At 37.2% G+C, this 15,632-nt stretch overlaps 1 protein-coding gene across 1 annotated transcript in view; it reads left to right on the top strand.

Moving 5' to 3' along the window:
* col11a1b (collagen, type XI, alpha 1b) overlaps positions 1 to 15,632 on the top strand; it is a 92,187-nt gene that overhangs the window by 32,069 nt on the left and 44,486 nt on the right. The window contains exons 8-22 of the mRNA XM_081375290.1: positions 1,375 to 1,680; positions 2,403 to 2,462; positions 3,385 to 3,426; positions 3,565 to 3,627; positions 5,164 to 5,238; positions 5,639 to 5,722; positions 5,973 to 6,029; positions 7,074 to 7,127; positions 8,380 to 8,433; positions 8,995 to 9,048; positions 9,713 to 9,766; positions 10,503 to 10,556; positions 10,667 to 10,711; positions 14,193 to 14,246; positions 14,340 to 14,384. Of these exons, the coding sequence (XP_081231416.1) occupies positions 1,375 to 1,680; positions 2,403 to 2,462; positions 3,385 to 3,426; positions 3,565 to 3,627; positions 5,164 to 5,238; positions 5,639 to 5,722; positions 5,973 to 6,029; positions 7,074 to 7,127; positions 8,380 to 8,433; positions 8,995 to 9,048; positions 9,713 to 9,766; positions 10,503 to 10,556; positions 10,667 to 10,711; positions 14,193 to 14,246; positions 14,340 to 14,384 (1,101 nt within the window). The remainder of the gene's footprint in view (positions 1 to 1,374; positions 1,681 to 2,402; positions 2,463 to 3,384; positions 3,427 to 3,564; positions 3,628 to 5,163; positions 5,239 to 5,638; positions 5,723 to 5,972; positions 6,030 to 7,073; positions 7,128 to 8,379; positions 8,434 to 8,994; positions 9,049 to 9,712; positions 9,767 to 10,502; positions 10,557 to 10,666; positions 10,712 to 14,192; positions 14,247 to 14,339; positions 14,385 to 15,632) is intronic.

The following is a 15,632-nucleotide window of genomic DNA, read 5'->3' as shown; positions in this document are numbered from 1 at the left end:
TTTAATAATTATGTTCAACTGAAAGTATTGATTTATGTTATTTCCAAAGTTTGATGATTGTCACAGTCTGTTCTAAGACATCACATGAATGAAGTCTAAATGAGGAACATCCAGCTTTAACCAGAACAGTATGTTTTGCATTTAGCGATGGCCAAATGTCTGCTTCAAATGATACACCTACATTGACTGATGCAGCCTCATAAAGTACGCCTGGTGTACAATACAAAGGCTGGAATTAACTGGAAAATGTTAATTACTTTTGTTCAATGCATCAAGGCCCCTGGGTGAGGAAGACTGTCAGACGTGACGCCAAAAGTCCAAATTCTTTAATTCTTAGTGGAAGGCACATGATGTACAGAGTAAGATGAGGCACCAGTGCAGCCTTATCACATGCAAGGCTAGTGTGGTTTGCAGTTAACTGAACTGATTCAATTTTTTTTTTTAATAATCTTTTGTTAATAGCTAAATATTTATCAAGGATTTTTTTTTGGAAGAGATTGGACGTTTTAGTTTCTATTCACTGCAGTGGCAAAAATATTGAATGTTGTTTCACCAAGATTCACCTAGTGTTTGGACACTTTTTGACACTTCTAAAGAAGGTCCAAAAGAATGAGGGTCATTGCATTAGATAAGTAAATATAAAATAAATGCCATCTGCAAACAATTAATGGTTTTCTGAGAAATATCAGGTGTATTATATATTGAACAGACATTAGACCAATTACACACTGTCCAAACCTGCTCCTGGAGGGTCACTGTACTGCAGAGTTCAGCTCTAACTTGCCTTGACAAACCTGCATGGAAGTTTCTAGTATGCCCAGTAAGACCTTGATTAACTGGTTCATATGTGTTTCACGAGTTCACACTTACATATAATTAGATGGAGTAAAGCTTTATGCGTATTTGGCGTGCTGTCCGGGGGGAGGGCTCTGAGTTTGGAATGTGACCTGAACCCAGAGTACTCCCCGGTTGGAATAGTTAGAACTAAAAGTGTGGAAAAGGGGTGGTGGAGGGATGCTGATAAACTGTCAACGAACAGAGGTAAGTCTAGTCTACTGTGTATATATATACCTCTTATCGTTGATTAACTGAATGTTCTCCACTCATGTTAATTATGTTAATTTTCTGAACATGTTCCTCCCAAACTTTGTTAATAAAACATCATTTAATTGGAGTTGGAGCTAAACTTTATAGGAAAATGTCCCTCCAAGAGCAGGATTGGACACCCCCTTGTCAGAACCAAAATTATGCTTGCCAGTGCAATTTTACCTGTAGAGCTTCATTAGAAAGTTCATTAGTTTGATTTGGTGTGTTTATTGACTGTCTTCCCTGTTCCCTTTATTCAATGACCTCCTGCCTCCCCTGGCTTGGCAGAATCCTTTGCCAAAAGAGGAAATTGTTGACGACTACATTACAGGGATAGAAGAAGTTGGAGTGGATCCCACCATTACCACCAATGAGAATGTGGAAATTGTGGAGTCCAAAAACACTAATGAAGCCGAAAACCTGGACTTTAAGGAATACGACATTAACGAATATGATGCAAAAGAGTTAGACCCCAGCAATTATGACGATTCATTCTATGACTACAATACTAATGGTGCCAAACCCACTGGATCCACCTACGAGGATGAGTTCGGACCGGGCCGACCTGCTGAAACGCAAGTCACGGAGAGTAATGTGAGTTGACTTCTCCCTTCTTTATGCTTGAATCAAGTCAATTGTGTAGCAAGCAATATTGTCTTGCATTGTTTTTTTATTTTATGTCATTGTAACCTCATAATTGTGCTTCTAATGCTCCTAATACTAATACTAGAAATAATGGATATTTAATTTACTACATTTCAGTATGTCTGCTAACACATCAGCATGTGAAAGTCTCTCAATTGGAGCCGTTTTGCTTGTGGTGTGTGGGAGACAGGAAATGAAATGTTAGCAGTGTTTGCAGTGTTGATCTGATATAACTTGAGACTTATTTTCACTGTTTAGCACAAGAACTCATTCACACAGACACTGTGTGGCCTCAAAACCACAGTGGCTTTGTGCTCTTTGCTTCATTCCTGGAGAGAAATATCATCCTGGTTCACAAACAATAAACACACACACTGACAGACTGAATTTATTGGATGATGCTTGTGCTAAATGGCTGTAAACATATTATCAAATGGCTTTCTCTGTGGATCTTATAAGTGGACATTATAGGAAAAGATGGAGTTCACACTTGATTTCTAATCATCCTCACAGTAGTGACTGAGCATGTTCACCACTTAGCTTTATAGAGTAATGCAGACCATTTTGGGCATTAGCTGTAGTGCTTAATGTAGTGTTTTACAGTTGTTTGGTCTACAGGAGAAGTACTTCCTCTGTCATTAAATTTCAGTTTGTTTTTGACTCTGTTGTAGGTCGGTGGAGGCTATGGTGGTGAGAAGGGGCAAAAAGGTGAACCTGCAGTCATTGAGCCGGTAGGTAAACTCTCTGCATGAGGCTTTTACAATTTTGTACCAAATGAAATGCAACTATAATAACGCAATCCCCACTCAATATGGTGTCAGTTCAGGATATGGTAGGCTGCTAATCGTATATGAAATATTATATGAAGCAAAATATAATTCAATATTTAAATATTAATATAAATGCATTACTGCAAAAAAAATTTAGGGTTGGTAAGATTTTTATGTTTTTGAAAGTTTTTAATGCTCACTAAGGCTGCATTTATTTGATCAAGAATACAGTAAAAAAAGAAGAAATATTGTCAAAAATTATTACTTTTTAAAATGATCCTTTCTGTTTGAATATATTTTAAAATATAATTTATTTATTTAATGGTAAAGTTGAATTTTAAGCATCATTACTTCAGTCTTCAGTGTCACATGATCCTTCAGAAATTCTTCTAATATGCAGATTTGTTGCTCAAACATTTTTATTATTGTTGTTGAAAGCAGTTGCGCTGCTTAAATATTTTTGTAGAAACCATAATATTTCATGATTCGTTGATGAATAGAAAGTTCAAAAGTTTTATTTTATTTTATTACTTTTATTTATTGGAACTACTTTTGTAATTTGGCAAAGTAGACGTGCCTCCCATCCAATTATTCTTTGTACGGGAATGGTAAGATGGTAGTAGTAGGAAAGAAGATTTTTACATTAATGCTTTCAAATGTCAACGTATTATTAATCAGATTCTGACAGCAGTTGCATCATTCACTTTTCTTTAATAGTGGAAAACAGGAGATGTGTTCAGTTGAACTAATGAGCCACATCCTCTTCGTTCATCACTGATTTTATTTTTCATTTCTGCGCTGCTCAAACTGTGAGATTTACGGCCTTCCCAGCATGCTACCTTACTCATGTTTTTCTTCTTCTCTCTTCTTCGATTCTTTTCAGGGGATGCTTGTAGAGGGACCCCCAGGACCATCAGGGCCCGCCGTGAGTATCACATTTTTTCCACACTCTTCACACATGGAGAAACTCCATAGGAAAAAACACGTTATGGAAAATGTCAGCATGGAGTTGGCGTGAGTGTTTCTGTGTGTGTTACATTACATTTGCATGTCTTTTTTTCAGGGCCTCCCCGGCACTCCAGGTATACAAGGCTCCCCGGGCCTCCACGGAGATCCTGGTGAGAGAGTAAGTTGACATTTCTCAGAAAATCCTCCCTCATCTGTGTTACTCATAATGCTTTTTGTGGTGTTAAGACACCTCATTGATGTAGATACACCAGTTATAGGTAACAGTAGCCCTGGCAGAACTTTTCACAGCCCCTTTTCACTTTATTAGAGAAGTTTTGACCTTCACATAAAGACAATGGTAAAGTTTGCATTGAGAGAATAAGCTAATGACAAGCAGCATGTCTTAACTATGTGAATGAGCACATGTGTGTATTAGAAAGACCCGGGAGACCACGTTGAAACCAGATCTGTCTATAAATCCTCACACTAATAACACTTCCAGAGGAGCAGCAGACCTTATAACCTCACATACACATTAACACATACTCATTCTCCCGTTGATCCTTATGTCCGGTGCTGTTCGCACCATTTTTAAAGATTGTAAATTAGCTATGTAGATTATTTCACAGAGAATAGCTGTCCTCCATACAAACAAACAGCTGGACTTTTTTTCCTCTTTACGGTGGTGGAGCTTGGCCTCCTCTTCTCCACCTCACGCAGAGTTAACTCTTCCAATGCATTCTGGGAAAGGCACTCCCACCTTCACCGTCCTGCATCTCCCAGCACAAAGAGATTTTTTGTCCGTGAGGGAAAGCGATTTCCCAGTCTCACTTTGATGTCCATCAGCTCCTTCTCATATGAAGCCAAACTCTGTAGACGAAAATACATAATTAACAACGATGGCCACTTCCCTTGATGGCCTGACCCTTTTACACCACACATTCTCCTTGCTATATATACGGAAGCACATGTACACTAGGTGTCAATGTATATGTTACGTAGAAGGGAAGTTTGCCCAGCCTTCACAATACGCACACACACACTCGCACAATTATACAGTCATATGGGAACAATTTAAAGTGAGCCGTCTACAAGAGGAGCGTGACATGGCTGCTAAAGAGATCTCTTCACAAAACTACCCTAGCAGCATTCCATCATAATGTGTGTGCATGCGCTATAGTCCTCCTCGCTTTCCTTGTGGGGTGTCACTTTCATTACGAGCACACACACAAATAAACAACGCAATGAAAGGAACTATAAACAACACAAAACACACATAAACCTCTGTATAAATATAAAGCGAAATAGTGTATTTTTATGGGATAATAACCAGGCTTTAGCACATTAGCTATTTTTGATTTTGGGTGTAAGGAACGCTGCGGAAATCTCCTGCAGTTTAGGTGCAATTTGTGAAAGAGCCACAGCATTTTTCTCTTAAAAGTTTAGTCAAGCTTTTGTGATTTTTGTTTATGTGAACTGTTTAGGGATTTTGAGTATATTTAGGTTACCTAACCGACAATTTAAAATGATCCTACAGTATTTTTCATTTGCTTGTGTGTATTTTACACTTCAAAGAAACCGGCCTGATGCTCTTTCCATGACTCTAGTTTTCTTTTTTGTCTAGCCATTTACACGTTCGTTTCCCACACGCTTTATGCCTCATTTCCTTCTGCTCTCCCTCCTTCTTTTCTCTCTCTCTCTCTTCTTCTCGCAGGGTCCTCCTGGTCGTCCGGGTTTGCCAGGCGCAGATGGAGCTCCTGGGCCTTCTGGCACCATCCTTATGTTGCCGGTAAGCTTCTCCAACCCATACATTTCCAATGATTCTGATTGAGGACAAGCTTTTCCAGCCCTTAATCTTAGAGAAACCACCAAACTTATCTCAGATCAGATGCAAATGGCCACTTCCTCTAACATTAGACAAATTACTGTCATTGTAAACGTCCCAGAGGGTTATGAATTGTTACAGCTGTGAAGAGCCCCAACCCCACCCAGTAACCCCACTGCACTCACGCTACACCCAGCCGTCTATAGTAACTCTACACAAACTGGCAGATGCAAACCCATAATGACAAGACTGACGAAGCCACTTTATGTTGTAGCAACTCCAGTGGCTCCTCTAAATTCCAGCATGCAGTAAAAGTACTGAAATAAACGTAAGATTTCTGTGTTTGTGGATGTTTCTCTGACAGTTCCGCGCTGGTGGAGAATCTTCAAAAGGTCCAGTGGTGACGGCACAAGAAGCTCAGGCCCAAGCCATCCTCGCCCAGGCCCGGGTGTGTACCCTTGTTCATGTTGCCTTGAATGATTTTTATTTATTTATTTATTTGGCTGAAACAAGTGTGTTAGGTGCAGAGAATGTATATGAGCAAGTTTAAAGCGACTGTTAAAGCCAAGGCAGGTTTATAGCTCTCATAACACTCTATGGTACATGGAAATGTACCAGTTGCCAGTAATATAACTTATGTACTCTACTGCAGTTAATGTCAGCTTTGCAATCTTTTTTTTTTTTTCTCGGCCCTGTAGTTGACTATGCGGGGACCACCTGGTCCAATGGGATTGACAGGACGCTCCGGCCCCGTGGTAAGTGTCCCATCTCTAACTGACATACATAAAAATGCTCAATATTTAGGAAAACAATTAAATGTAATTAAATTATGCATTTTCAGCAAAATAAAACAATGTTACTCAATTATATTACTAAATAGAACCACAATTTTTTTTTAAACAAAATTTTGCTTTTTACCTAACGTTCGTTCATTCATTCATACAACAAGAAATAAAGATACTTGTATAAAGCAATATATATTTATATAAAAAAAACAGCAGTTAAATAAATTGCATGCATGAATGAATGATGTTAGATTAAAAATAAAATGTTTTTAATCAGTTAATGTGTCTGTAAAAGTCTGAATCTGGATTTTTGTAACCTGATTATAGTTTACGGAAATGATTCATGTAGTCGTAACAGTAAATTAATTAATTAAACAATTTTACAAACTATGTAAAAATATATTGCACACAATGAAATTAAGTTGTGAACAAAAAGTTCAGGAATTGTGACGCTTGTTTAGTTTAATACATTTTATTTATTTATTACTTTGAATATAGATGAGGAACACAGATGAGCCGCCTGCTGCTTAAATAAACATCATCTAAAAGCCACATGCATGCCAGGATTTACGTTCATAAATGTCTCTTTTTCTTTTCCCATATCTTCCTTTTGAACCCAACTTCCTCCAGTTGACATCATCACACAAACACTGATAGGAACATATGTTACATTCATCTTGCTGTGATTTATGACCAGAAAATGAACTGTTCTTCTGTGCTGATGTGCTTTCAGGCTGTCTCTGCTGTTAATTTTCACATTCCTTTCTCAATTTTTTTTTGCAATTTGTGTGTTGCTGTATTTTATCCGCTTGAGATGAATCATTCTAAGAATGCCCACAGAATTCCTCTCATTCTTTTCTACAGCTGCCTCCAAATCAAATGCCCTTTAAAAGCAATGGCAGAGGAATGTGTTTGGGTTGCCAGCGTGTGACCCAAACACAGCTCCGCGCATATGATATTGGTGTTTAGAAAGGTGTGTGAGACATAAAACTCATCTGTATGTGTGTGTTTCAGGGTGGTCCTGGTGCAAATGGTGCTAAAGGGGAAAGTGGAGATCCTGGCCCACAGGTGACTTTCTCTTTAGATTTTAGAGTCCTGTTTTAACTACTTTCATTCGTGTAATTTTGATTTACAGTATAGAATGTTATAATCTGAGTATTCCTGAGACATTATGATAATTTTTCTAGTGTTTCCTATTTACACTACCCATCAACAGTTTTTGAAAGAAGTTTCTTATGCTCACCAAGGCTGTTTAATTGACCAAACAGTAATATTGTGAAGTATTTCACATTTTTAAATGTAATTTATTCCTGTGATGGAAAAGCTGAATTTTTCCAGTCGTCAGTGTAACATGATCCTTCAGAAATCAGTCTAATATGCTGAAATGAAACATTTCTTATTATTATCAGTGTTGAAAACAGTTGTGCTACTTAATATTTCAGTGGACAGTGACAAAAGAACAGAATTTATTCAAAACAGAAATATTGTAACATTTGAAATGTCTTTACGGTCACTGTTGATCATTTCAATTCATCCTTGATGAATAAAATTATCCCTTTCAAAATAAATAAATAAACCTTACTGAACTCAAACTGTTGAACGGTAGTGTACTTGTCAGCTTAGGTTGAGGGTAATGTGTTATTATACGATAAGCACATTACATAATCATATAATCACTTTGTTTTATTATTTATTTAATGTGTTTTCTTAATTTATGATTAAAATTATATTTTTGGATAAATAAAGGTATATTTAAGATGCGCTACATTGTAGGATATTTTGTAGTTGTGGAAAGCATGTGTCATGCTTAGAGTGCTTTCAGCCCACTCAAATTATGTTTTTAAACACATCAAAATACTGCTTTTAAACAAGAAATAAACCAAAGTGCTTCAGTGGAATCCAGTTGTAGTCATTATTTGTTGCGGATAAATGAACAGAATTTGGGTGTTGCGTCAGAGATTTGCTCTGCCTTGGAACCCACAGATGTGACCGCCATAAACTTTAACGCTGTCAAAACAATTAGCTTGCTCCTTTTCGATGTATAGCTTATATGCAATTGAATGCAAAATATGTTGGGGGATAAATACTTGTCCGCAGTTAAATAGCACTTTCTAGTGTAAAAAACATATGCGCTTCTAACTCTGGAGCACAGAGTCTCAGTCAGCTGATGGTGAGGAAAAAGTATTGAACTTTAATTGTTACTTTACATAAAAATAACGCTTTTGGCAAACGGTTTCAACATTTTGTTGATTTTTTGTGTTTTTTTTACTTGCCATTTATCACGCTTTCATTACAGAAGTTTATGTGTGTTTTTTTTAAGGGGCCAAGAGGACTTCAAGGCCCTACTGGATCACCTGGAAAATCAGGCAAGAGGGTAAGAATTGGAAAAATCTGCTCATGCATTTAGTCTCTAGTCTCCCACATGACATGACATTAGAGTTGAAAAGGCAAAAAGGTGACATATACATAATACATCTACAATACTGCTGCTGAAGTACTCTGGCAAAGTGAAGCTGAAAGGCTTTACGCAAGTAGCCCACTGTTCGCTCTCCAACCATGCACCAGATTTTCTGTGAAACTGTCTGTGTCCATTAGCCTTGACCTTAATTTACCTGTTTCATCTTAACAGAATGACAGATGTCCATTGGATTCGCATCCACATCTGCCAGTTTTAGTGCCAAACGTTTCTCAGATTCTCCTTTGACACAGTTTATTCACAGTTTAGTTATAAATGAGTCAAATTGCCACAATAACTCGGTACTCAAACGTGCTGTAGACTCAACACACCTTATTTAGGTTGTCTTTGGGTGTATTCGCTCTCTTCACGTCATCTCCTGTCTCGCATCGATTCTGCAGTTGTTTAAAACATATGTTAAGCACATTAACATGCTCGTAGCACATAGCATCAGGCTGATGATGTGACCTGGTTTTACAGGGCCGAAATGGAGCCGACGGAGCCAGAGGAATTCCTGGAGAACCAGGAACCAAGGTAAAATCATCTCTGACTCCACTTTAACACAGTTAGCACTTGTGGTTTCGGAACCACTTCTTCTATATTGAAAATCAGTAGGGAGCGTTTGTTACTGTGTGTCTGTCATATAATTATTGATTTTGGATTAATGAGTTAATTTGTACCCGTTAAATTTAAAATAATAATAAACAACAATTATAATGCAATTAATGCAACATTTATTTATTATAATGGAATTATATGATGATTAAAAGTTAATGTTAAAGTTAGACGTTAAAATTAAAAGTTGTGGTAAGATTAATTATGTTTTCTAAATGATAATCAAAAAATGATAATATGCAGTTTAGGCCTAAAATAGCTTTCAAATATAATGTTTAATGGCTGTAATTATTCATTTTATCATCAGAGATTAAAAATAGCGATGGTTTTAGGTATCTGATACTTAGTAAAACAACTTGGTAAAAATGAAACAAATTTATAATTAAATCTATTTTTGAAGTATACCTTTTTTGTTATAATAAATAATATTCATGATTACACATTTTAATTTGACATGCAATTAATTGTGATCAAGTCGAAGCACATAGAATATTTGTATATAAGTGCACTAAAACAGTAAACTTTATGCATTGTTAACTTTGACAAGTCTATTTTTATTCTCATTGCGATTGCTGTCTAACAGGGGGACCGAGGATTTGATGGGCTTCCTGGCTTACCTGGTGATAAGGGACACAGAGTAAGTGCTGAGCTATTCTTAAGAAACCTCATACTTAGTTTCACGTCATTGATGTAATAGTTGAACTGAAACCGAATCGTTCTAGACAGCAGAATGCAAGCCTGACCACCACCCGTGAGGAAAAATGTCTTTTAATGCTCAATTATCAAACTTCCAGCTTGTCTCAAACAGCGCTTTATGATTATGGGAACAATTCTTGCCTGGTTTCCTTTTAATCCTCAGCAGCAGTTTTCCTACAGAAATCTACTGTATTTAGTTAACTCCACTTGAAAATCTTCTTGGCGGCTCCTGCCAAGACCAAGACTTGTACATTATAAAAATGTTCCATGTCTGCCGCTGTACGTTTTGTTTTCGCGTGCTGACAGTCATAGTGGCAGGAGAAGTTGACCTCATTATAGTGGCAAGGGGGGCTGTTTGGCGTGCTAGTGCTCCTCTGGCAAATGAAGGCTAGGCACAGCAGAGTGTGGCTTGCTTGGCCTGGGCTGGTGTAGTGAAAGAGGCCCGCAGATCACAGGGAGCTGTGTATATTTCCAGCATGAGTGCTGTCCTCCTAATCCTGCCCTGGGTAATTACAGGCCCCGCTATGTTATATCCTCTTCTTATAGGGATGCAGTCTTATAAATAGTGATCATGAGCCCTAACAATGCACTGAGCCAAAAACAGGCAGGCAGAGACGGTAATAATACATTTACTATTTTTCTCTCTCTGTCATTTCATCTCTTTCGTTTTCTTTCAGGGTGAGATGGGTCCCATCGGCCTACCAGGCCCTCCAGGAGAGGACGGACCAAGGGTGCGTTTGTCCAACTGACACACCAATATCTCATTTTCTTTCTTTATTTGTATGTACTTCTACTGGGCTGCAGTGCTGTTGGCAAGTGTGTGTTGTGCTCTTGTCTGCAGGGTGAGGATGGTGAGATCGGACAGAGGGGAATGCCAGGAGAAAGTGTAAGCATCTCCTTTTTGACTTTGAACTTTTGTATTCACTTCACATATTTTCCCTTCAAATTATTTTAATGTTTTCATGTGAACTAATCAAGGCTTAGTAGACATAATGTTTGAAGCTTTAACCCTGTTTTTGTATCACACTATAGGCATTATGACTGTAATCCAATATCATAAATAAGCTTCTGTTTTCTTCAAAAAATACATAAATTAATAAATAAATGCATTGTAGAACAATACAAATCAAACAAATCCAAATTTTTGAGGTCAGTAAGATTTTTTTCTTGAAAGTAATTCATAATTTTATTCCATAATGAAATACGTTTTCTATTTTAAATAAATGCTTTTCTTTTGAACTGTCTAGTAATCAAAGAATCCTTGATGTATCGGGTTCCACAATCATTTTAAGCAGCAAAACTGTTTTCAACATAGATACCAAATCATCAAATCAGAATGATTTCTGAAAGATCATGTGACACTTGACACTGAAAACTCAGCTTTGCCACTCACAGGAATAAATTACAATTTAAAATACATTTAAATAGAAAACAGCCATTTTAAATAGTAATAACATTTGACAATATTAATGTTTTCACTGTTTTTTTTGATCAGTTAAATGCAGCCTTGGTGAGAATAAAAGACTTCTTTCAAAAACAGTTTGATTTTTTACTGATGGTACTGTATAACGCTGAGACCCCAAAGACAAGTAGTATTACCTTTTTTTATAATCCAATTAGGAAAAGTCATGAAGTAACTTGATACTATCTACATTAAATATGTTTTTGAGACTTTGTGGATCTCTCGGAAAAGAAAATGAAGGTTAATCACCTCGATTATGCCTAACTATAGTCACTCTTCCTGAGGTGTGCCCCACCCTGCTCTTTCCACCTCAAATCTCAGTATTTGTTGCTCATTGCTCATTGAGGTAATGGCTATGTAATGAAAGGGAGTGCTGCAGTTTTCTATTTTCAACCTCTCTCTTTCTTTCTCTGTTTCTCACGACACACTAATGGTCTCACACATTTCACTCACTCTTTGACTAAATACTCCATCGGCAGAAATCTAACAAATAACAGAATCAGCCCTGAAGAAGTGGAATCTAATTGGATCGAGTCCCACAGCTTATTCGGTGAACCTTTGGGTCGATAGCAAAAAACTAATTTGCCTTTGTTTCTGTTTTACATAGTTGTCTCTAAACCATTTTAAATGAAGTAATAAAAAAAACAATTTTAGGGTTTCCTTTCTTAAACCTCATGTTCTGTTCTGTTCTGTAAAAATAATAATTAACCTTTATGTTCCCTTTACATTATTTTAATATGTTTATCTGACTTAAAGGTGTAGTATGTTATTTCTCAAAGTCATTGCTGAACATTGTTGATATTTGAAATCAACCCAAACAAACACACCCCTCTCTTCCTTGCTCCGCCTCCAAAGCTCACCCTCCAATACTAACTGCCCTGCTCCGATTCGGTCTCAAACCCCGATCGCCAGGCATAGCAAGGACGCTAAACAGGACGCTAGCATTCTCTAGCAGTCATCAGCCTGCACAACTCTCACTAGCTGGCCTCCATTACACATGCAATGCAAGAGTGGATGTCTATTTATCGTAGCAGAAGCGCAACAAAATAAAGCTTTGCGAAAAATTAAGCAAAGATGATGAACAAACGACAAAGAAGCACAAAAAATGAACATACATACACAAGAGTAAATACAAACAAGAGTTTGTTGTTCCAGACAAACAATGACACTCAAAACAGTGTCACTCACGTATGGAGTGGAATCAAGCTCCGCGTCTGTTTTCAGGCCTTCCCTCTTAGCTCTCTTCAGCACTTTTCTAATATTTACATGGGTCCTAAAACTGTTTCCTGATCATTACCCTTCATTTTCCAGTGATATTCTTATGACCTTTTTTCTTTTGTAATGTCTCTCAGCCATCTCTCTTTCTACAGTCTTCAAATCTTCCTCTTGCTCGTTCTTCTCTCTCCTCCACCATCATACGCCCCCTAATGCTGATTGGCTACACGTTTGTTGTTGTGTCTGGTTGTGTCTGTCCGACCAACTTCAAACAGCTTTTTTCAAATATTGCTTACCCCACCTTTAATCAAAACACAGTATGCAGATATTATTGAAGCTTTAACCAGTCTAGATTACAAAGTAGACACTTAAATGTGACTGACTAAAACTGAATAAATATGACTGAATAAAATAAGCATTAAACCAAAATAGGTTTCAATTTATTTAGACAGTCCACTTCAGACATTCTACTAGCTATAAGCAACTTTGCAACTACTTATCAACTAACTTTCATTAGAAAGTTTAAGGTTAATAGAGGTCGGGTTAGGAGTGTTAGCAGATATTAGGCTGACAGCCTACTAATACTTGAAAAGAGAGTTAGTTGACATGTAGCATTTTTTTTTACTACAAAAAAAGTTCTGTTTTTGGCAAATGTAAAGGCCCTTTTCACACCAAAAGTGAAATGAATAAGCCTCAGATTGAAGGAAATGTAAATTCCCGCCTGTACAGTAGAGGGTGCAGCTCAAACAAACTTTTCAGCTGTGCTGCCCTTATAGATTGCTGAATATAGAGTTTTGTCTTCCGTGTCCTATTCTTCTGCAGTTTAAAAAAATGAAAAACAAATGTGATGTTTATTTAGAGTAATTATTACTTAGTATGGTTAAAATGGATCATCGAAAATCAGCAGCAAAACATTGGTTAATAAAGTGAGATTAAATACATAAAGTGTATGTGTTATTTAACTTATTTAATTATTGGAGGTTTGTGTAATATTCTGAGTTTTGTACTTCACTGTTTTTATTCATTTTGATGAATACTGAAAAACGTACTTTTTGTGCATGTGAGATGACTAAATGCATGCTCACATTTAGGGCTCGTTCACACCAAGGATGATAACTATAAAAATAACGATAAAGATATCGTTTTAAAAATCGTTCTCAATATTAAATAATAGCAGTTCACATTATAGCTACAATGATAACGGCACAGAGAAACAATATCGATGGAATCACGTTCAGAACGTTATCCAGCTGATGAACAATAAAAACATTGACAGCCAATCAAAATCCATCCTGCTGTAACGAGCTTGAGCATTTAAAGTGACAGACAAGCACGCGCTTAGAGTAAACAGAATGATATCGTCCGCTGGTGTGGACGATAAATCAGTCAATAAATGGGAAAACAAAGTAACTTGCCTAAATTATTTAAAAAAGTAAAAAAAAAAATGTTGTCAATTTAAAAGGAATGCATCACTTTACTAGTTACTTGAAAAAAGTAATCTGATTATGAAAACCCATGTCCTCCAACACTTCTTGCTGTAACTCAAAATACAAAAGACATGTAGAAGAGGGTCCATGCTCCATATTCTATCCACCAAGGGATCTTTGGCCTGAAAAAGGTTGAAGACCTCTTGTATTCAGTTTAATGGTCTAATGAATTCTAATGACATGTCCTTTTTGTTAATCATTAGGGTCCAAGAGGACTGCTGGGCCCCAGAGGATCTGCTGGGACCGCTGGACAGCGTGTATGTACCACCAAAATACTTCCTTAATTACTGTACATCTATCCATATAGTTTGAAAGTCACAACTAGACACTGCTGTTTTATACGAATGCAGGGTCTTCCTGGATTGGATGGACCACCTGGCCCTAAAGGAAATATGGTAAGGATTTCTTCTCCCCTTCTTTTATAGCGTGGTTATCACAGAATAGAGAGCCGCCTATGGGCTTTAGGCCTCATGAAGGAGTTTCCTGTTTAATTGTTGTTACTGACAACCTCTGACCTCTCTGAAACATGTTGTCCTGAGCAAGGGTCACATCTAAGACTATTAGATAAGAGAAACACAGTAGGCCTGGCAGGAGAGAGCTAATGCCACCATTACTGTAGCTACAGGAGGGTGATCAGAAAGTGCTGAAATTAAGATATGAAGTATGCCACTAAAATATGCAAGGATTCATCTAGGGATACAAGGGCTGTGTTCAAAATCACCCCCCCATAACCTCATTCACTAGTCTCTACATTAGTCGACTAATATAGTTCACTTGAGGGAGTAAATGAAAACGAGTGAGTGAATTCGGACACTGAGTGCGCCAGAAGGGCTGGCGCTATTGCATAGCTTTTGCTTGCTGTATAAAAATCATTTGAACCTTAGCAAACTGGCTACTCCAGTAGTAATGAAAATATGTGTTTTAAACTCTATCAAACTATCTATAAACCTTAAACAATTTAATAATAATCAAGTAAAAAGGAATTTATACCTGTATGATATTACGCTGTACCCACATTTGACCAGCGGTTTGGAAAATGGATGGATGGATGGACAGGGGAGTTCATTTGGCACGCGACTCTCACAGTGCATTATGGGTGTTCTCTAGCCACTGATCGTACATCAGTTGTACACTCATTATTGCAGTGCATAATGGGATTGAATGAGTGCACTCAATAACGTCCACTATGGTTTCGGACACCACTGCGGTGGTGTGTTGTTCCCTCAAATGAATAGTGCCCTATTTAAGGGTATTTAGAACACAGCCAATGTTTTCACCATGATTCTGTTTGTTTCTTTTTCAGTTGTTCACAGTGAAAAATAAAGTTGGTCTGTGAAGGACTTGAGTTGGTCCATGAGAGTGACTAATTAAAAATGAAATAAATAATCATCACAACAGTGCCTTAGCTGATTGTGTTAACATTAATTTCATGATTAGGTGTTCCTGTTGTCTCGCTTCATTAACATAGCTCACAGTTATGCATCATTACAAATATAGTATTAGTGTTTGGTCCAATTTCTTAACAAATCAACTAATTTAGGTTGCACTGAAGTTAATTTCAGTAAAATAAAATCAAACAAAAAAATGTGTTACACTTTATTCCGATGGTCCACTTTAGACACTCTACTAACTATAAGTAACTT

This window comes from Scardinius erythrophthalmus, assembly GCF_964197995.2.
Source record: "Scardinius erythrophthalmus genome assembly, chromosome: 9".
Taxonomy (NCBI): domain Eukaryota; kingdom Metazoa; phylum Chordata; class Actinopteri; order Cypriniformes; family Leuciscidae; genus Scardinius; species Scardinius erythrophthalmus.
This window is presented reverse-complemented; position numbering and strand designations above follow the sequence as displayed.